General features: G+C 33.9%; 1 protein-coding gene and 1 long non-coding RNA gene across 2 annotated transcripts; one reads left to right on the forward strand and one right to left on the reverse strand.

Moving 5' to 3' along the window:
- Positions 1 to 3,522: 3,522 nt before the first annotated feature.
- LOC117317886 lies at positions 3,523 to 8,122 on the forward strand. The gene is made up of 2 exons (XR_004530267.1): positions 3,523 to 4,173; positions 4,685 to 8,122. It is a non-coding gene; the product is annotated as an uncharacterized LOC117317886 (long non-coding RNA).
- Positions 8,123 to 10,705: 2,583 nt separating this feature from the next.
- Positions 10,706 to 20,745, reverse strand: LOC117317408. The gene is made up of 7 exons (XM_033872219.1): positions 20,697 to 20,745; positions 18,620 to 18,785; positions 16,109 to 16,276; positions 15,017 to 15,221; positions 14,310 to 14,441; positions 11,518 to 11,567; positions 10,706 to 10,820 (listed from the first exon to the last, which is right to left on the reverse strand). The coding sequence occupies exons 1-7, from the start codon at positions 20,743 to 20,745 to the stop codon at positions 10,799 to 10,801; spliced, it is 792 nt and encodes a 263-aa protein (XP_033728110.1). The 3' UTR covers positions 10,706 to 10,798.
- Between the last annotated feature and the right edge of the window lie 1,493 nt (positions 20,746 to 22,238).

Consider the following 22,238-nt stretch of genomic DNA (forward strand, 5'->3'; position numbering starts at 1 on the left):
TGCTTCCACACTAGTTATAGACGGAACCAAATACTCTGGATCTACAGTCAATAGTCCATCCCTGACCATCTCTGATGCTAGTAGTAATGACAGCACGGTTTATACCTGTTCAGCTACAAATGCTGTAGGGACCGGGACAAGTGGACAAATCACACTCTCAGTAACAGGAAGTAAGACCAATGTAGACGATCAAACACTTTCCAGTTTCTTTATGGTTTTCTCCTTTATAAAATTGCTAGAATTCCTTAATTCTGAAATATCAGTCTGGTTTTAACATAAAGTGTCATTTTTGTCTAATGTATATTTTTATAGCACATATAGGTTATTTCATGAAGTATATCATAACAAAGGTAATTACAGGTAGTATCACACAAAAAGGTAATTACAGGTAGTATAACACAACAAAGGTAATTACAGGTAGTATAACACAACAAACGTAATTACAGGTAGTATAACACAATATAAGACTCTTTCATATGTGTATATGTAGGATAGGGATATTCCACCCGAGGGGTCACAAAATGTGGTGAAACCCGAGGCTTGCCGAGGGTTTTACCACATTTTGTGATCCCGAGGATCACTGTGTTGTTTTTGTCGAAGTGGTGTTTTATTGATGTCGAAGTATTGTCTTATTGATATCAAAGTGATGTCTTATTGATGTCAAAGTGTTGTCTTATTGATGTCAAAGTGATGTCTGATTGATGTCGAAGTGTTGTCTTATTGATGTCGAAGTGGTGTCTTATTGATGTCAAAGTGGTGTCTTATTGATTTCAAAGTGTTGTCTCATTGATGTCGAAGTGGCGTCTTTTTTATGACGAATTTTGTGTCGAAACCATGTAGTGCAATTTGTTTTCAGAAATCAATAAGTACACTAATTATGTTTTCTTTCAGATGTAGCACTAAATTTATGTTTGATGATGTTGCTGATGTCGAAGTATTATCTTATTGATATCAAAATGATGTCTTATTGATGTCAAAGTGTTGTCTTATTGATGTCGAAGTGTTGTCTTATTGATGTCAAAGTGATGTCTTATTGATGTCGAAGTGTTGTCTTATTGATGTCAAAGTGTTGTCTAATTGATGTCGAAGTGTTGTCTTATTGATGTCGAAGTGGCGTCTTTTTGATGTCGAAGTGGCGTCTTTTTTATGACGAATTTCATGTCGAAATCTTATAGTGCAATTGTTTTTTTTCAGAAATCAATAAGTACACTAATTGTGTTGTTTTTTTCAGATGTAGGACTTAATTTAAGTTTGGTGATGTTGTTTTTGTCGAAGTTGTGTTTTATTGATGTCTAAGTGTTGTCTTATTGATGTCAAAGTGATGTCTTATTGATGTCGAAGTGTTGTCTTATTGATGTGAAAGTGGTTTCTTAATGTCTAAATGATGTCTTATCGATGTCGAAGTGGTGTCGTGTTGATTTCGAGGTGATGTCTTGTTAGTGTTTTTAAATTTTTTTTTCAGCAACCAATATCGATACTATGTATGTATATATATATTTATATATATTTCAAAATCCCAACCTTGATTAGGGTCTATGATATACTGTTTTCCACGTTGTGTCTTACTGATATCGAAATAATTTCCAGTTTATGTCAAAGCGGTGTCCGATTCATGTGCAATAATCTTTTTTTGAAATCACTAATAACACTTTATGTGTTGTTATTTTTTTCAGTTATAACATTAAATTTAGTTCTGGTGATGTTCTTTTTGTCGAAGTGGTGTCGTTTTATGACGACATGACGTGTCGAATTCATGTTTTGTTATAATATTTTTCTGAATTCAAAAATAATCAATGTTGGCTTCTTTCAGCTATCGATTTGCATTAAGATCTCAGTGTTCAAACGTGTGTCTTATTGATGTCAGAATGATGTTTTGTTCCTGTCCTAATCACGTTGTGTATACTTGGTTTTCCGAAATAAATAATAATTCTCAATGTGTTATATATTCATATATTACTAAAGAAATATCAAACTTGATTTAGGTTTTGTGATATTCTTCTTGTCGACATGGCGTCTTAGTGATAAAAATAAAGTTTTCCAGGTCATTTTACGAATTTATCATAATTTATCTGTGTTGACTATCAATGTTCATTCATAGAGTAAAAATCATGTGTTTCAAGTCAACGTTCAAACATCATCAACAACAACAGTAGCAGCAACAACAACATAAACAACATTTGACATCATGATATACACTTCACATTAAAATTTATACATCAAAAAGGTTAATCTTCGATATTAATAGGACAATATTTTGACATAGATAAGACATCACTGTGACAACATGAACACAGATCTACTTCTACGACATCTATAAGATATCATTTTGATATGAATAAGACATCACTGCTACAATACCAATAGGATAACACAGCTACGACATCAGTAAGACATTACCTCGACATAAAATGTATCTTACTGGTGTTGTCGCAGTAGTCTTATTGATGTCGAAGTTATACTACATGTATATTAAATTTGTCAAAGTGGTTTTCTTATTCATGTTGTTGAAGTGATATCATATTGATGTCGAAATAGTGTCATAAAGATGTCTTCACAGTGTTGCAATATTGACGTCGATGTAGTGCCCTGTTGCTGTCGTCGCAGTAGTGTCTTATTGATGTCGAAGTGATGTCTAATTAATGTCGTCTCAGTATTGCGTATTGATAATGTTGCATTGATATCTAATAGATATCAAAATGTATCTTATTGATGTCGCCGAAGTTGATTTCTTATAAATGTTGTCGAAGTGATGCCCTGCTGATCGGTGTGTTGTCCTACTGATGCCGAAGTTGTTTTCTTATTTATGTTGTCGAAGTGGTGTCTTTTTGATGTCATCGCTGTATTGTCTTATTAATGACAAAGTTGTGTCCTGTTGATGTCGTCGCTGTGTTGTCCTACTGATGCCGATGTTGTTTTCTTGATTGATGTTGTCGAAGTGGTTTTAGTGTCCTATTGATGTCGCAGTAGTGACTTATTAATATCGAAATGTATCTTAGTGATGTCACTGAAGTGGTTTTCTTATTTATGTTGTCGCAGAGATGTCTTATTGGTGTAAAAGTGGTGCCCTATTATATTGATGTCGAAAATATACATTTAGATTTCTAAATGATGGTGTTAATGCTGCTGTTGTTGTTGCTTTATATGTATTATAGATATATATCACGACTTCAAATATGTTATTTCTATAAAATGTATTTACATTTTTATATTTATTATAGATATCTATAACGACTTTCACTATGTTATTTCTATAAAATGTATTTACATTTTTATATTTATTATAGATATCTATAACGACTTTCACTATGTTATTTCTATAAAATGTATTTACATTTTTATATTTATTATAGATATCTATAGCGACTTTCACTATGTTATTTCTATAAAATGTATTTACATGTTTTATATTTATTTATTATATATATCTATACCGACTATAAATATATTCTAATGCAGTGTATTTACATGTTATATCTTATTGTAGATATATATGAAGACTTTAATAATTATGTTTCTTTGTATACCATATGTTTAAGGTATATTCCTTACTGAACATTCTTTGATGACGAATGTTTTGAAGTATTATAATGTTAATTAATGAATATCCAAACGAAGAAATAAGACTCAATTGATTATCAATATGTGCAACGTAAAAATACTTTTTTTTTCGAAATGCTCATCGGTAGAGTTATGTTTATTTATCTGAAGAACAGACATATATGTGGTATGAAAATCCGTGAAATATTCATAACTGCATCATATTTGACATGTTTGATATACATCTTTTTGTTTTTTACAGTTTGTCGTACTTGTGGAGACTGGTAACAATACCACCATTACTATCATTACTATTAAGCATTTGTTACCTATCAATATATACTGCCGTTCATTGCAATACATTACTCGCGATTAATATTGAAATGAATATATGGAAAACACTAGTTCTTAAGTATGCTATGATAACGCAACCTTTATGCTAGGTGTAGCAGATATTTGTCTTTTGTTGTCTTGTATGTTCAGGCGTGTATCTACTCATCACCGACAACATTGAACCAGTCAACTCAAACGGCGGAGTTAGTGATGCTTGAAAGCCATGGACATTTCCACGTCTAGATGTACCCGTTGCCATAGACGTCAACAACTGGAATCAGTGTTACGGAAAGATGCCTTAATGTACGTCTGAGTAAGCTGTAGTCCTTCCTTCTATACTGCATTCCTTGCTTTTTTCGTTAACAATATCATCTTATGCCTTTATAAAGTCATTGATTTTGTTTCATTTCTTTTGTCTTATTTTTTTATTTTTGGCTACACAGATTTGATTTCGGGGTAGGGCTGTCTTCGACATGTTGGATGTAACTGTTAGTTCTTATTATTGTTTTTTTTTCTTTCATTGCCTTGTCTACTTTATTTATTTTTCACTATTTTTTTCTTTTTATTTATCTTTTCGTTTATGAAATCATCTTTATTTTTTGTTTCATATTTCCTGTTAGTATCGAAATAGAAATCAAATCTGATCGAAATAATTATTTCTGCTGTATTCTATTTGAGTTTATGTCTGGTTTGGATTTGAAAATTATGGATGGATAATAAGATAACTTGGCTAAATATTTGCTTTATTTTCTCCGCTGATACCATCATGCTCCTTGATTTGTGAGAAATGTATGTGGTGATTTTTGTATTTTAGGAGGCTGCGGTATGTTCATATCTGTCTCCATGTGATAGCGCGGAACTGATGTCGACACTACAGTGCTACCCCACTGAAGTTTACGGGCAGAGGCTCCCAACAAGACACCCTACTCGATCCAAAGACAACTGAAAACCTGACGGATACCGCGGACATCCAACACAAGGCTAGCGATGATTTTATACCTTTCGCTACAATACTGTTGCATGTCCTTTCCGTGACAATGCTGTTATTGATAAATAATATGGTTATCAATATTTTTGTTTGGGAAATGTGGCAAAAAAAACCACAACATGACATTAAGATGAGTCCAATTAACGTCAGAAAGTTTATGTGAAAACAAATTAAGAGATATACTCAAACATGGATTTATCCTAGGCCTTTATACTATGTTCAATACAGCAAAACATGATTGCCTTCTCTTATTATCGAGTAAATGAAGAGTTGATAACATTTGTGTCCTGTTAGGTTTGTTGAAGTATCTCTGTTACATTACGTAAATAGAAAGATAGTATACCACAGTTTACATACATGTAGAAGTATTATACTAACGAGCAGTTCTGAGGGGAAAACAACATGAAAAAAAACAATGAGAACAGACAACTAACGGAGAATCACCCTTAAGTAAAGATATTCTGTATATATAATGTATAGGCCCAAATCCCATATATTATACAACTTCAGATCAAATGAAGTTCAATATCTGCGAAAGTAGAACGCGATCCTCTCAGTAACACAATGTCTGCCAAAGTAGAACGCGATCTTCTCAATAACACATTATTCATCAATTTATTTTATCATATCATTTTTGCATTCATATTTGTGAGTTAACAGTCCGTTTTATCCACAGTTCTATGATTTCTAAGACATTTTTGACACTGGTCCCATATTTATAGAAATTATAGTGACCCGCTTTTGCGGTGTCTAACTCACCTGCTATTTCGCTAGCACCTTCTCAAATTAAATGTCGCTCCCGGATATACATTATATTGTTTCGTAACCACCACTTAATATTGTTCTCTGATATATTATGACATTGATCTTAACCAATTCAAGCACTTCGTTTAGCAGTAAGAATTGGCTATTTCCGCATGTGCGTTTCCTCTTTTCGTGAATTACTTACGCATTAACTCGAAGTCAACTGTCCGTGTTTATAGCTTGTGCAAGGAATACATGGAGTCAAACAGGTCAGACTTGGTTTTGTTATTTATTACAAATAAGGAACTCTGGAAGATATTGAAGATAGGGTTCAAGCAGGACAGACTTGTTTTTGTAATTGGTTATAAAACAAGGAATCCCGGGAGATATTGAAGATGGGTGAAACAGGACATACTGGTTTTTGTTATTTGTTTGTTATACATTGTGACATATCTTAAATACCACTTCATAGTCTTTGTTGACATTTTAATTTGCGGCAAAATGTCACAGTTAGACATGACATTTTAGGGCAAATTAGACGCTACAATCCAACATATTGTAAAATTGTGTCAGTAACTGACACCGCAATTTTATCTTTTGATACGAATTCAGGATTTAAATATGCTCATGAAGTAAAGTTATAGCGTAAGTTCTATTTTCAATGTCAGATTACAAAAATACGAAAATGAAAACGATGAATAACTTTATTGTAATTGACATATTATATCAATTAACAATTAAAAACGTATTATGCAACATATTCATTGCATTAAAATGTTTTTCAAAGAAGATTACAAACATTATTCGCTTATTCAACAATGATCAAGATTGACAGTATCGTATACAAGACAAGAACGTGCGGTTATACATGTATATATATAAACGATTATATAAAATCAGAAAGGTAACAAATGAAGTATATTAAACACATATTTCAACAACATTATTATCAAAAATGATATATGACATATATTATAACATATATTATAACTGATGACTTGTTTAATTGTTCTTATTTTAGAATTGTTTCCAAAACAATGATAATGCAATATGGCATAGAATACGTCGTTCTGATTATAACTTTACAACCGGAAATGATGACAACACACAGATATACATGTATATGTAATATTTTATATAATATATAACTTAACGAAAACATTGCAAATAAATAACGTCAGTAAATAAACAATATGAATGATAAAAGTCTCATAAATTATGTCAATATACGAATGCTTAGCCAAACATAATTTCTTTTATATCATGTCCGGCCAAGTAGCAAGCAGTTTTTGCTACAGTCACCAAGTTTCAGCAGCCATTCTGCATCGGAGACCTTTGATTCACTGTCTATATGGCAGGCATATAAAGTCACAGGGGGAAGACATTCATGATATGGTATACTATGAAGGTCTTTGTGGCGGTTTTTATGTCAACCCCACTAAGGCTAGCATAGGTTCTTGTATGTTTTTATCTACATTTTGATATTGATTGTAGTTGCCATTATTGTATGGGTGCAACTACTTTGCAATCATAAAAAAATATTTCATGTTAGAAGCCACTAGGTGGCTTTCTTAGTAATAAATTTAAATGTCACCCTGGTGGGTGGCCATTTCAATTTCATATACTGAGTTATTCTTGATATATGTGGAGGGGCATAAATGCTAGCTAAGCAATTAGCTTATTTTTAAGCTCGTAACTCATATCAAGATCTTTTCTTTAATTCTTTTTCGTGTCTTTATTTTGTATAATTTAATGGTACATGACTCTTTGATTATGCCAATATTTCTAGGCTAATATTTATGGGAACATGTATCCTTAATACTGGTTGTTACTAATTTTTTTGTTGGCTGCTGATGACGGAATTCAATATCTGACTTCTGATTGGTTGAATTGGCCTGAGGGGACGCATCCCTTTTCTCCCTTCAGCAGCCATATTGGATTTATTAGATCGCACATACATACTGGCAAAGTTTTTTCAAACCCACCTCTCTTCCTCCCCTTGTTTGGGGTTACAATAAATAAGTGGTACTATATTGTCACTATTGATAATTGATATGATGAAAATGTTGTAGTTTTTTATGTGTTGATTATATTCGTATAGTGGGTGCCATATTGGCGACATGTATTATTCCTTTAATGTTGTTTAATGTTTATGTACAAGTTAAAAAAAATTCAAATGTACACCCTGCTTTCAGTTCAGTCCACGGTTTTCCAGAGTTTTTTTATATCGTCTTTTTATCTCTGGTTTTTAGCCCAGGACTGGATCTTTATGTCATATTTTGTGGCGGTTTTCAACCCTACTAAGGCTAGCATGGCGGCGGTTTTTATGTCAACCCCACTAAGGCTAGCATAGGTTCTTGTATGTTTTTATCTACATTTTGATATTGATTGTAGTTGCCATTATTGTATGGGTGCAACTACTTTGCAATCATAAAAAAATATTTCATGTTAGAAGCCACTAGGTGACTTTTTTAGTAATAAATTTAAATGTCACCTTGGTGGGTGGCCATTTCAATTTCATATACTTGTCTGAGTTATTCTTGATATATGTGGAGGGGCATAAAAGTCACATATACAATATTACACACAGGATCAAAAGGCTGGTAGGTAAGAATTACTGACCCCTTGTGTTAAGGTGATATATACCACACACCTGTTTTCAGTCGTCCTTCTGGTTTTTATAATTCCCTAAATCACATGAAATTCTCTTATTCTTCTGATGACAAATTTCAGTTGAAAAGATTTTAGCCTTGAATACATGCCGTCTCAAAATAGGAATCACTTTTCTACACCTGGTACTTACATGTTTGTATGACAATTAATACATTTCTTATAATTGTAATAATTATTTCAGTATCCTTTTAGGACATATCCGTGAGTCTATAGACAACATATCATCACGTGATCACAGGGTGATATGAAGAATCGACTCTGATTCCTATAAATAGAACATGTATTAAAGTACGTCTTCACAATATGTCAAGTATTTGGGAAGGTAAATCATTAGGGAAATACTGGATTCACTTTAAAATCAAAATTAAAAGCGAAACACATTTAAAGTGAATTTGTATTTCATAACTACATGTGATTGTGCTATCACAATATTTCTATATGATTTCAAATATATATATATATATTTTTGACGTAACCATGACACACAGTGATGACGTCACAAATAAATCCTTTCATTACACATGAAGAGCTTGCTCTCAAAGCATGTGAAGGCGCTAGTGTGAATTTCTGGTTTGTGTTTTTTATTATTATTACTATATATATATATATATATATTAAATTTGATTGTTGATATCGTTCACAGCCTGGCAATAGAAGACTTCGCTCATTTTTGTTTCAAATAGACTGTTTTGATATCACTCAGAGCCCGACAATAAAATACTTAAACACAAGACATTTAACCTCCATACAAACACAGTAATTATTTCCTGTAATCTTTCATCTCTATCTAGGCTTTTCGCTGACGATACTTCTCTATCCTACGCGTCATATGACCTCAACCTTATTGAGACGGAGGCTAAACAGGACTTATTAAAACTTGAAATTTGGTCCAATGAATGGCTTATGTCCTTTAATCCTAATAAAACCGAGGCCCTCGTAATATCAACTAGACAACTTCCTTTTGTTCCGTCCTTTACATTCGACAATACCCCGATTAAAATAACAAACCACCATAAACACCTAGGAGTCATTCTTTCTGATGATTGTAAGTGGAACGTACATGTAGAATCTATAGTAAATAAAGTAACTAAATATATAGCCACCCTCCGTAAATTAAAACTTATCTTAAACAGGAACACATTAGAAAAAATGTACCTTACATATATACGACCATTACTTGAATATGCATGTGAAGTATGGGACAACTGCGGTACAACAAACTCATTGTTATTAGAAAAGATAAATCTAGAGGCCGCAAGAATAGTCACAGGGCTGCCCATATTCACAAAAAAAGAGTTCTTATATCTGGAAACCGGTTGGTTACCCCTTTCGAAGAGAAGAGATGCTCGGAAACTTTCCTTATTCTATTCTATAGTAAATAATCTGGCACCTACTTTTCTTATCGACCTACTACCAATGTATATTGGCAACATAGCTCCTTATAATTTACGAAATGCAGATTTATTTAGGGAACAACACTTTCGTCTACAACTATCAAATAACTCCTTCTTTCCTTCTACTTCAAAACTTTGGAATGATTTACATAACACTATCAGAAACTCGCCTACCTTAAGTTCCTTCAAATCTAATCTAAAAAAATCTATGACAGTAAACAATATATATGACAAGCATTTTATCAGTTATGGTCCTCGAAAACTAAATATTCTACACAACAGAATAAGAAATCGAGCAAGTGCACTAAGCTATGATCTTTTTAGAGCCAATCTCGTTGATTCACCTGCTTGTCAATGTGGACATCCCTGTGAAGATTCCTATCATTTTTTCTTTAACTGTCCCCTGTATAACAACTTAAGAGGAACTCTTATTGCTGATTTAGCCTGGTACGGTCCTGTTAATGTAAATATACTTTGCAATGGTGACACGAATATCTCCTCAACTGACAATATAAAAATCGCCAAAGTTGTGCAAAACTTCTTGAGTAGGTCGGGAAGATTCGACTAATCATCACTTCCTACCCCCCCCCCCCCCCCCCCCCCCCCCTCCCCCCCTTCTTTTCATACTATTTTCCTATAATAAAAAAAACTTAATCCAAAACGCTCCATTTATCCATATAATATATAAATGTTTTTTCTTCTTATCGATTAAGTATATTTGAATTCATTCCAAACATTTATATGTCGTGATCTTTCCCGATGCAGTCATTTAACTTTATATGTACCTATCTCCTCCTCCTTCCCGCCTCTCTCTCTCTCTCTCTCTCTCTCTCTCTCTCTCTCTCTCTCTCCTCATTATATTTTCGTTTCTTTATCGAATTTCGGAATATTTGTATATGCCATCATGTGACTATGTTATTGTTTATTATTTTGTTATTATTATGGGAGAAGTCGTTTATAAGTTGGAAAAACTTGCTGACTAATCCCTTTGTCATTATTATATGCCAATAAAATATGTTTAAACTAAAAAGTAATTAAAACAGTTTTATGAGAATCAGACAATAATTATCACAGTTTGAAAACAATTTTTCTCAAAAATACGAATGAAAATATTCAAATATGACACATCTTAGACAAAACGTTCCCGGTACCTGCAAAGTAATGGAACAAAAGTGTCATGTTATTCGTGTTATGAAGCTGTTTGCAAAACAAAATAATAATAAATATTAACTCTATGATAAACGATTCATAAAGGGTGATATTTATATAGATATTCCATGCGCTAACGATCTATGGTATTATTAGAAACATCGCTATCACAGTTTAACGCTAATTAGCGCATGCGGGATTCGCTATATATAGGGATTGATGAATTGTGTTTATTGTTATTAATATATGAAAATAGCGCTATCTTTTTCTTTATAATTTATAGCATGTCCATTATAATATTAGAATATTAAGAATTCAATTTATCTTATGATTAAATGTAAGAAAATAACTGTAAATAAACAATGTATGGGAGTTATACAGAACCAATGCAAAACAAAACAAAACCAAAAAAAAAAAAGCAAAATGCAACCACGATATATCTTTGTCCTGACAGCTTAATTCAATAAATATAATACAATTTGGAAGGAGGCATAACACCAATTTTGATTAAATATTTGATTATACAATCATTCTTCTGTCTTAGTTATCAGACAAACTCATGTGATGCATTTAGTATTGTTTAATTGGGTGCATTTAATTATCAAAAATGTATTCTTTAAATGAATTCACTGCAATATACTTTAATATATAAAAACGACGTTTACTAGATCGTTATCATTTTTCAGAGGAGATACATACCCAAACATATCACTGTAACTTGTAGACAGCCTTGGGCGTCGGATAAAAAGCTGAAGACACAAAGAAACATTGGGCTTATGTACAAAGTATTGATATAATTCTATTAACAGGAGCGTTAATTATACTTGTACAACAGCAGCGAATGCGACCGATCAGACATTAAAAGGTAAAGGGGTCTCCCTGTCTGATGATTTGGGTTTCTCCGTGATATTCGTACTTACTCCCTCTATTTATCCGTTCACATGTGTCAATTCCTGGCTAAGCAGAGTGCTTGATACTTTGGTTGGTTTGGTTTGTTTTTTTTGTTTAACGTCCTATTAACAGCCAGGGTCATTTAAGGACGTGCCAGGTTTTGGAGGTGGAGAAAAGCCGGAGTACCCGGAGAAAAACCACCGGCCTACGGTCAGTACCTGGCAGCTGCCCCACGTAGGTTTCGAACTCGCAACCCAGAGGTGGAGGGCTAGTGATAAAGTGTCGGGACACCTGAACCACTCGGCCACCGCGGCCCCTATGCTTGATACAAGTTCTTATAACTTCCTTCACAATTAAGGTAAACTTGTGCAGAGTTTATGTTTTTATATTAAAGTGGACGCATTTTATTAAAGCAATGAATGACCACACTTGTCATCACTGGTGGTAACTATCAAAATGTGGATTTTTGCTCTAACTGTGGATGACGTAATCAGCTATTATGTCATCTACACGGGCAAAATGTTTGAAGGTTAATTTTACATGAAAAAAATAATGACCTAAAATTGACTGAAACTTACCTAAACACGGGGTTAATTTTAAATGAAATTTTTTTAGGTCGTTTAAGGTCAACTTCTTCACATGAATTCACTAATCTGCTCAATTTGACCTGAAAATATTGATCTGAAATTGATATCAATTTCACATGAAGAATTTTTTTCACGTCAAATTCTTGACATGAATTGACTATTTTGCTCTTTTCATGTCAATATGACATAATAAAGTATTGGCATGTAACTGACCTGAATTGACAGGAAGACAGTTTGCCTCTGTTTGGATATTTCACATGCTACATTCACAATAAAATCTTTGAAATGCAGACAAATGGTATGGATTTATAGTTCACAGGAAACAGGAAAATAATATATTATTACGCAAATTCACATAAATGGATGTGTAGCATTTGAACATATTGCAATATTTTTGTTACAGCATAAATAAGTGGGTGCACTTGTTACTTTGGGAGACATCCTTTTTTCAAACCGTTTATCGCGTGACCCAGGGCAATGTATTTATATAACAATTGAAATTTCTATATGCTATTATCAATAAACAAGGAGAAAGTGAAATGAATTAAGCATTGATGTCATTTTTTTTTAGTTTCATCGGGGTATGAAACAAATTTTAATGATTGACATCAACGCTTATAATTAATTTTTGAAAATAATTTTCTAATTTAAAACATGTTTTATGTACAATTTTACTGATTTTATATGGGATCCTTTTTCTCAAATCAATACGCAACGTCAATTGTCGTATTGTGACGTCACGTTTTTCGCGCCATTATTTATTTTTCTTTCATAGAAGAATGAAAAGAATTTTTCGACCAATCACATTTGAGTATTTACCATGAAAACAAAGAAAAATTAATTATATATAGTATAGAAAATTGATATGTTACTAAAACCTAAGTACCACTGATTAATATATGTCTTAAATTAACAAAAGTCGCATACATTATTGCATCAAAATGAACAAGTATATAGTAATTTAACAAAAAGCATAACTAAATCAATATCCCCACTATAATTATTGTATTGATGTAAACTTATGTTATAGTAATAAGAGTCACAGGATGCCTACGAGATCAATCGAAAACAACATGATCCTTCTTCAAGAATGAAATACCAAATAGATCAAAGGGCAATAACTCTTTTGAATTGTCCCGTCTGAAAACAGTTAGGCGATAATAAAACCTGAAAACATTACCAAAGGGTAGACGTATAGACAGACCACCCAATAAACTAACTAGTAATGTAAAAAGGAAGTGAAACCAGTGAAAAGCAAGAGTAATTCTTGAAACCAAAGGCGGAAACCTGATATACTTCACATTCCCGCATGCAACAAAACATATTTCAAAATATGAATTAAATTCATGTATTCCTGGTAACACATCCAATTTCTAAACGAAAAAACGGACGCAAAATACATATAAAAAGTTACAGATTTACACGGGACAGATAGTACATGGATAATAAGGCCGGATTTTACGGTAGTGTAAGTGTATCCTGATTAATCAATCACAATCAAGCTTGAATTGTTTTCAGCAAAAATCACCGTAAATGTATTTAAAAAACTGAATTGAGCTTTAGAAATGACTTTCTGTAATTGTGCATATTTTAGTTATAACCTTATTTTATCGCTTTTTGCATTAGAGACATTGTGCTACATTATAATTGCGCTAATTACAATTTCTATTCACGTTTTCATTAGTAAATATCTAGATGTGCTAATTCTTCATTGCGCAGTAATGATTTTGTGATGCGCGAAAATTTGACTGCGCCAAAATTGGTTCATTTACAAAATTCACTGCATTAAGCAAAGAGTACAGATTACTGATACTTTACGAAAGTTCACAATTTACTTAAAAGACGTTTTCGAAAGCTATTTATTTACCAGCTGGTTATTTAATCAGTGTTCGTGTTTAAGGTAAACTACATTTCAAATATTGTTTTCACCAAACTGAACAACCTTCACCATACATCACCCAAATAATTGGTTCATCTGATAAAGTTATCTATAATAATTCATCTTACACTGACCTGATTTTCTGTATCAAGTGACCTGTAGGCATCGCCAGGCTCATTGTATTCGGGTCGTCTCTGCACATGCGCATCCGAGGAATGATAGTCACGTGGCGGGTTTGTCACGGTCATTGGAATATACATCCGAGGCTTGCGTTAAAAATATCATTTGTAATTAATGTAAATCATATTTATTATGTAAATGTAAAATTATTATAAATTGATGTCATAAATTTTTGAATGATTCATTTTTGGTTTCTTAATTTTTAACATTTTCTGACATATCTTTCTATAACATTCATTGCCAGCATCTTTATCAGTGAAACTTTATGAATATGTGTGGATGTGTGAATGAAAACCAATAGCCTTGCTATAATATCTTTAACTTTCTATTGGAGTATTTCTCGAGAAAAGACTTATATATGCCATATATGTTTTCCGATCACTTTGCTACATGTATATTTTGTCAATCTATTCGTAGCTTAATCACTCTATAATAAATTGTATTGTGTATTTAAACAATAAACTACTTTGGATGGTATATCTTATCATACTTATCATATCTATGATGTGTTTCGTCAATATTAGGCAAAGGCATTTATACCTAGATATTAACAATTTTATATTCGTATTTCAAAATCGTTTCAAGAAGGCAATGACAGGAACTAGAAAAATGAATTCACATTCATAAGCGAATAATATATAAGGGACTAAAGGCAATTTACCGACTCCGATTCGAATTCATTGATTCCTTCCCATCCGTTGTAATAACCACTAGGACGATCATTGTCGGGGCTTCCCCATATATATTCAGGACTAGAATTCGGTCGTCTCCGGCTAGCCCTTTCTCCAACATTATACGCCCTATTCGCCTTCCATTTCTTTACTTTTGTGGGCATGCTGAACTCGCTACCATACGCTCCATTGTGCCTTCGGATTAGACGTAAACAATATGTGTTTATTCATTACAAAGTAAATCATATTTGTAGTTGTGTCTTTGGAAACATTTGTTTCAAGTGAGCCAATATGTCGGTTTCATATGGCAAGGAAACACAATGCTTGTTTTCGATTATGCACGTGATGCCTTTGGCGGACGTTAGGAATTTCTACCTTTTCGAAATAACAAATAACGCGGAAGAAAAGATGGATTTGTTCGTATGTTTGCTGGGCTTATCCTCAAGTGAACAGACAAGGTCATTTTGAGGCAGGGTCTCCTTGTTGTAGTTGGTAACTACAACTCACTAAAACATATACAGGAAGTTCCTCGTATGGTATCAAGGGCAATTAATGTTAAGTGTTTTGTCCAATCAACGATAGCACTGACCGGTATATTTCTCAGCTTCACGAGAACACAAACCGACGAGAGTAGAAGGAGTTGAACCACGCCCCTCGGATGACGTGGCCGACGCTCTAACTGAATGACTAGGATATATGGTTTAGTATTAAAGCGCATCATATCATGTTAATATAATGGTATCTAACGAGATGCAAAAAATATAAAGCGGGTTTATTTAGGATGCTTATTTTGGACCAACACGAGCTTTGTAAGTTGTTAAAAGTTGTCGATCTCTGACCCAGATGTAAGTAGCATAATGGACACAAAAGAACCAAATCAGGCAGTATATTTCTCTTAAGGAGTACGTCTGAAAATGTTTTTGCCATGCGATAAAAAAAATGTATAGCGTTACAAATGTGCATATTCGACACATTCATTTTCGATTTTAATTTGAATAGAGTTTTAAAAAATCATAGTTAGAAAACTGTTATATACATAGATAGTGTATTATCCTGTGTCTGTCTAACAAAAAGTCACTTACCTAGAATTACTTTGCGTGTTTTTTTTCGCCTTTCTGTTCCTGCAGAAACAAATGACGACAACGACGATTATGATAATAACCGCTCCTCCCACACCACCGATCACGGCCATGTCGATGGACTTCAGACAGGAATCACTGTTATACTCGAATATTGAGTTTGGATGACACCTGTAAAGAAAGGTTTATGGCTAATGAGTGATGTAACAATTCCGTTTTATACCTTTCTTAACTCTGTGGTTTTAATTTTCAATTAGAAAAAATGTCTATGACCAATTCAGAAACAAAATCAATACACTATCATGGAAAATGTATCTACACTTTTAGCTATTGTATTGATTAAATAGTCCATGCATGATTCAAATCTGGATATTTTTTGTTGATGTTGTACTGCATAGAGGTACAGACAACAATAAAACAATTAAAGATATCTAAAGTTTTAGATGCAGTACTTGACATATGTCACGGGATTTTTGTACATAAATCATAGTATGATCCAGATGGAATCAATAATTCCAAATTTTCTTTTAATTCTCATCAAACTAATTTCCAACACCTTTTTGAAACTTGAAGGAGCTTTCATTTTAGATGAATGTCATAAGAATATTCAATTATTCTGAAACTAACTGTCAAATCTATCATTTTATACCTTTGCATGGTATTACAAATTAATTTATAAAATCAACAATAACCAATATATCAACTTTATATATTTAAATATTTATCAATGATTTATTACTTAAGTGGAATTAAACAAAGGACACATAGCATATTGTACTTTACAAAACAAATAAAGAGTACGATACAGTAGAACAGAACAAAGGGATTAGATTGCATCATATATCTGTTTCGTGCTTCTAGGACTCGTCAGTGATGTTAGGGACATCATACAGATGTTTCGTCTTTCTAGGACTCGTCGATGAGGTTAGGGACATCATACAACTGTTTCGTTCTTCTAGGACTAGTCGGTGATGTAAAGGACATCATACAGATGTTTCGTCCTTCTATGACTCGTCAGTGAGGTTAGGGACATCATACAGCTGTTTCGTTCTTCTAGAACGCGTCGGTGATGTAAATGATATCATACAGCTGTTTCGTTCTACTGGGCTTCATCAGTGATGTTAAGGACATCGCACGGATGTTTCGTCACTCTAGGACTCATCAGTGATGTTAGAGACATAATGCAGCTTCATACAGATGTTTCGTCCTTTAAGGACTCATCAGTGATGTAAGGGACACCATACAGATGTTTCGTCCTTCTCGGACTCGTCAGTGATGTTAGGGACACCACACAGATGTTTCGTCCTTCTAGGACTCGCCAGTGATGTTAGGGACACCATACAGATGTTTCGTCCTTTTATGACTCATCAGTGATGTTAGGGACATCATATATCTGTTCGTCCTTCTAGGGCTTGTCAGTGATGTAAGGGATATCATACACTTGTTTCGTCCTTCTAGGATTCGTCAGTGATGTTAGGGACACCATACAGATGTTTCGTCCTTCTAGGACTCGTCATTGATGTTAGGGACACCATACAGATGTTTTGTGCTTCTAGGACTCGTCAGTGATGTTAGGGACATCATACAGTTGTTTCGTCCTTCTAGGACTCGCCAGTGATGTTAGGGACACCATACACTTGTTTCGTCCTTCTATGACTCGTCAGTGATGTTAGGGACATCCTACAGCTGTTTCGTCCTTCTAGGACTCGTCAGTGATGTTATGGACACCATACAGCTGTTTCGTCCTTCTAGGACTCGCCAGTGATGTTAGGGACATCATACAGATGTTTCGTTCTTTTATGACTCATCCGTGATGTTAGGGACATCATACATCTGTTTCGTCCTTCTAGGACTCGTCAGTGATGTCAGGGACACTATACAGATGTTTCGTCCTTCTAGGATTCGTCAGTGATGTTAGGGACATCATACATCTGTTTCGTCCTTCTAGGACTCGTCAGTGATGTTAGGGACATCATACATCTGTTTCGTCCTTCTAGGACTCGTCAGTGATGTTAGGGACATCATACATCTGTTTCGTCCTTCTAGGACTCGTCAGTGATGTTAGGGACACTATACAGATGTTTCGTCCTTCTAGGACTCGTTAGTGATGTTAGGGACACTATACAGATGTTCAGTTCTTCTAGGACTCGTCAGTGATGTTATGGACACCATACAGCTGTTTGTCCTTCTAGGACTCGTTAGTGATGTTAGGGACATCATACATCTGTTTCGTCCTTCTAGGACTCGTCAGTGATGTTAGGGACACCATACATCTGTTTCGTCCTTCTAGGACTCGTCAGTGATGTTAGGGACACCATACAGATGTTTCGTCCTTCTAGGACTCGTCATTGATGTTAGGGACACCATACAGATGTTAAACTAAAATCGGGAAAATAGAGGGAGAATGTTATAACCAGAATTAGTAACGAATATTGGAAGTGAAGAATAAAGGCTCGACTGTTACCCAATACATAAGCCACCTTTTTAAAAAAAATCCTGGAGAAGGTCACTTACTTGCATATGGCATCCCCCTTAGTTGTTAGTACACACTCCCCATTGTCTCCACCACACTTATCATGTGTGCATTTGGATCTACATATAACACCACCAGCGGAGCCACTTTCACAGGTATGATATATATCGCATTTTGGCTGCATATCGCACAAACTCATACTTCGTTCTGAAAGATAACGAATCAACAGATACGGAATACTGTTATTGTTTATCGCTTAATATAATGAAGCCGTTCATATATTACCAATGACAACAGTACGAATAAGTAAGTTGTCAAATTTCCCTGGCTGTCCATTCCTTTATTAAAATGTATGTATTATACAAAACAAAATTACACGTTCTTTATTAAGAACGCCGATGTGGCGCAGCGGTATAAGCTGCGGGTATTTCTGGCTAGGCGATTGGGGGCCGTAGATCGAGAGTTCGAGGCCCGGTCAGGGCACGAGTCCAATCTAATTCGATCTAATTAAATCTAATTAAAAGTTTATCGTAGAGTATCGTAGAGGAGTGGAAATTACAAGTCTAATTTTAATTAGATTGGGCACGAGTCATAAAGTTGTCTTCTTTCGTCAATTGTGTTACTATGCTATATATCAGCAAAATGTATCATATGCACTTTGAGTTGGTGATCCGAAGATAAATATTTGAATTTCCTGTCCTAGTTGTACTCGATGATTATAAATAGATATATATATATCGTTTTTTGTTTAAACATAACACATATGACGAAGGAAGACATTTTCATTACTCGTGCTCTGACCGGGCTCGAACTCACGATCTTCCATACTTGATCATTTATAATCGCCTAGTCAGAAATACCTGAAGCATGTGTCATCAATTTCTTCGTCAGTTGTGTTGTTATGTAATATCTATAATTATCAACACAATGTGTTATTATGATGATCCGAAGGTCAAGATTTTAATTTCCTGTCGTAAAATGTACTGTGTTGAATATGACCTGATGTGCTCTACTTTCATTTTTTTTTCCGTATTTATAGCATTTCAGTAAACAGTGTATAGTACAATGTGAATGTGTCTTACGTTGCTTTATTCGTTCCGTCGTTATTTCGTTCGTCTTCGTAGAATTTACGGGAAATGTTTTGTTGCCAACGGTCAAATTGTTTGTCCACTCCGTTTCCTCAAATTTACCCAGGGTTTCGTTTATTTGTACACCTATACAAATTACTTTGTAGTCACATTGAACACTTCCTTCCCTACAACGTGAAATAAAACAAATGCTGTATGTTTTCTTTCAGTGAGGTAGCCGGGAGCTACTACAACGAAACACCGTCTAAAAATTACTCTGGCTGTTTTCTGAGGAACAAAACGAAACAACAGCAAACATAATGTAGGTGTAACATCGCCTATAGTAACAGATAAGGATAATCTAAGAAAACAAAATGCCATGAAATTATCAAATAAATCATCGCAAGAACTCGTTTCTTTTGAGGACAGTTTTGTTTGAGTATATCATCAACAGCCATATAACAAACACTAACAAGATATTGTATAATATGTGCTATCCAAGTTCCTTGAGAACATACATCTTGTATGCTCGCAGGATGCGAAATTCATTCAGTGATATAATATTAATTTCACATAAACGAACACCTTTCCGAAACGACTGTTCTTATTCTCATTGTAAGTAGAAATTAAGGAAAGGAGATAAATGAAGAGCGATTGAGTTGGACGGAGAAAAAAATCCTCCAGCACGTCGATGTTGTCTTTTCTTCTATACTAGAAAGGAGCATATCCGGCAAAACAACGTTTTTGAAGCTGTCCTTATTTTTTAAGACACATTAGAAAACCAAAAGATAGAAAATATAATTTCAAAAACCTCATTTTATCTTCAGAACAGATAACATCACTACATTGACTTACATTTCGTTTAATATATCTATTCACTTTCATTCATTATTGCAGATTTCAATAAGGATTTTAAAATAAGCCAAGGAGAGTGAAAACATTTACATTGTATTTCTCAGTTCTTTGATTAAAAGAATCGGACATGGATTTGTTCCGTGGGCAAGGATATCTTGACTACAGTGTGACAGTTTGTCAACAGCCAAACACTTACCCGCGGGCTGAGATATCCATGTCCGCGACACGGGCTTACGTTTGATCATTTTTTCTCATATAATTAAGAAAGGTAGCATATTGTAAGATGTGGAGCCTTTTAATCGCGCCGTCACGAAAGTGCGGCAAAATTGATGACCTTATCAATATGTGACGAGTTACGCTATTATGAGTAGCGTTATAGTGCGAGTCAGCTGTCATTCCCTACCCCGTGTGAGATCGTATTTATCCCATCCCTAGCAACAACAAGATCACCCTGTTAAGTATGTGAGAAATGTAAATCAGTGTAACGAACCAAATCTTGAAATTAGGTTCAAGCAGACGAAGACTTACTTGAAACCGATGATTTTCACATACAGAAATCCATCTGTTGTGTTTTCGTACTGTTTAGTTATCTGTAGGAAGCAATAAAATATCACTTAAACATACGAATCAACAATACGTCTAGATTAAGGGCTGTACATTACTATTCAAAATCCCGAAAACATCACAGAATAAAAGAATATTTCACTCCCAGGGGATTGATACCGGGATATCTCAATCCGAGGAGAAGATTCTTAAGTTGCCAAACACGAGGCTTGTTTGGCAGTTTAAGAATCTTAACCAGAGAGTTGAGATCATGGTAAATACTCAAATGAGATTGGTGGAAAAATTCTTTTCATTCTTCTATGAAAGAAATTCCGAGAATGGCGCGAAAAATGTGACGTCACAATACGACAATTGACGTTGCGTATTGATTTGAGAAAAAGAATCCCATTTAAAACCAGTAAAATTGTACATAAAACATGTTTTGAATTAGAAAATCATTTTCAAAAATTAATTATAAGTGTTGATGTCAATTTTTTTTAGTTTCATCGGGGTATGAAACAAATTTTGTTTGCAAACTTCTGTAAGAATCCGCTACGATGAAACTAAAAAAAAAGACATCAATGCTTAACTCATATTGCCGTTATTGCAAGACAATGTGTGACGTGATTGAATTGTTGACGTGGCGTCATTGTATTGTTTGCGTGACGTCCTAAGTCCCATCTTACTTTCATACATCTTAACTTTAGTATATTAATACTTCCTTATTTAGATTTTAATTCAAAACAAACAAAATATATGTATCATTTATGTATCTCTAACTTCATCAAGATTTTAATACCAAAACTACATTATTCTTTATTCAAATTAAATGATGTTGTGTTTTAATTATTACTGTGTCAGCTATATCTAAATTGGCTTAAATACCTCCAAGTATCTTGTATAACGTTCATATCGTACAGTATTCCTGTTGTATAGTATTGCTATTGTATAACATTCCTGTTGTATAGTATTGCTATTGTATAACATTCCTATTGTATAACATTCCTATTGTATAACATTCCTATTGTATAACATTCCTATTGTATAACATTCCTATTGTATAGTATTCATATTGTATAACATTCCTATTGTATAACATTCCTATTGTATAGTATTCCTACTGTATAACATTCCTATTGTATAACATTCCTATTGTATAGTATTCCTATTGTATAGTATTCCTATTGTATAACAT

The sequence above is a fragment of the Pecten maximus genome, chromosome 19 (assembly GCF_902652985.1).
Source record: "Pecten maximus chromosome 19, xPecMax1.1, whole genome shotgun sequence".
NCBI classification, from domain to species: domain Eukaryota; kingdom Metazoa; phylum Mollusca; class Bivalvia; order Pectinida; family Pectinidae; genus Pecten; species Pecten maximus.

Bases quoted from the DNA above. Each gene is read 5' to 3' on its own strand.
- LOC117317408 (XM_033872219.1), bottom strand. From the start codon at position 20,745: ATGATCAAACGTAAGCCCGTGTCGCGGACATGGATATCTCAGCCCGCG. The intron at 18,786-20,696 runs GTAAGTGTTTGG...GTTATCTTTCAG, and splicing joins ATGGATATCTCAGCCCGCGG to AACGAAGTATGAGTTTGTGC. The intron at 14,442-15,016 runs GTAAATTGCCTT...TTTTAACGCAAG, and splicing joins ATGAATTCGAATCGGAGTCG to CCTCGGATGTATATTCCAAT.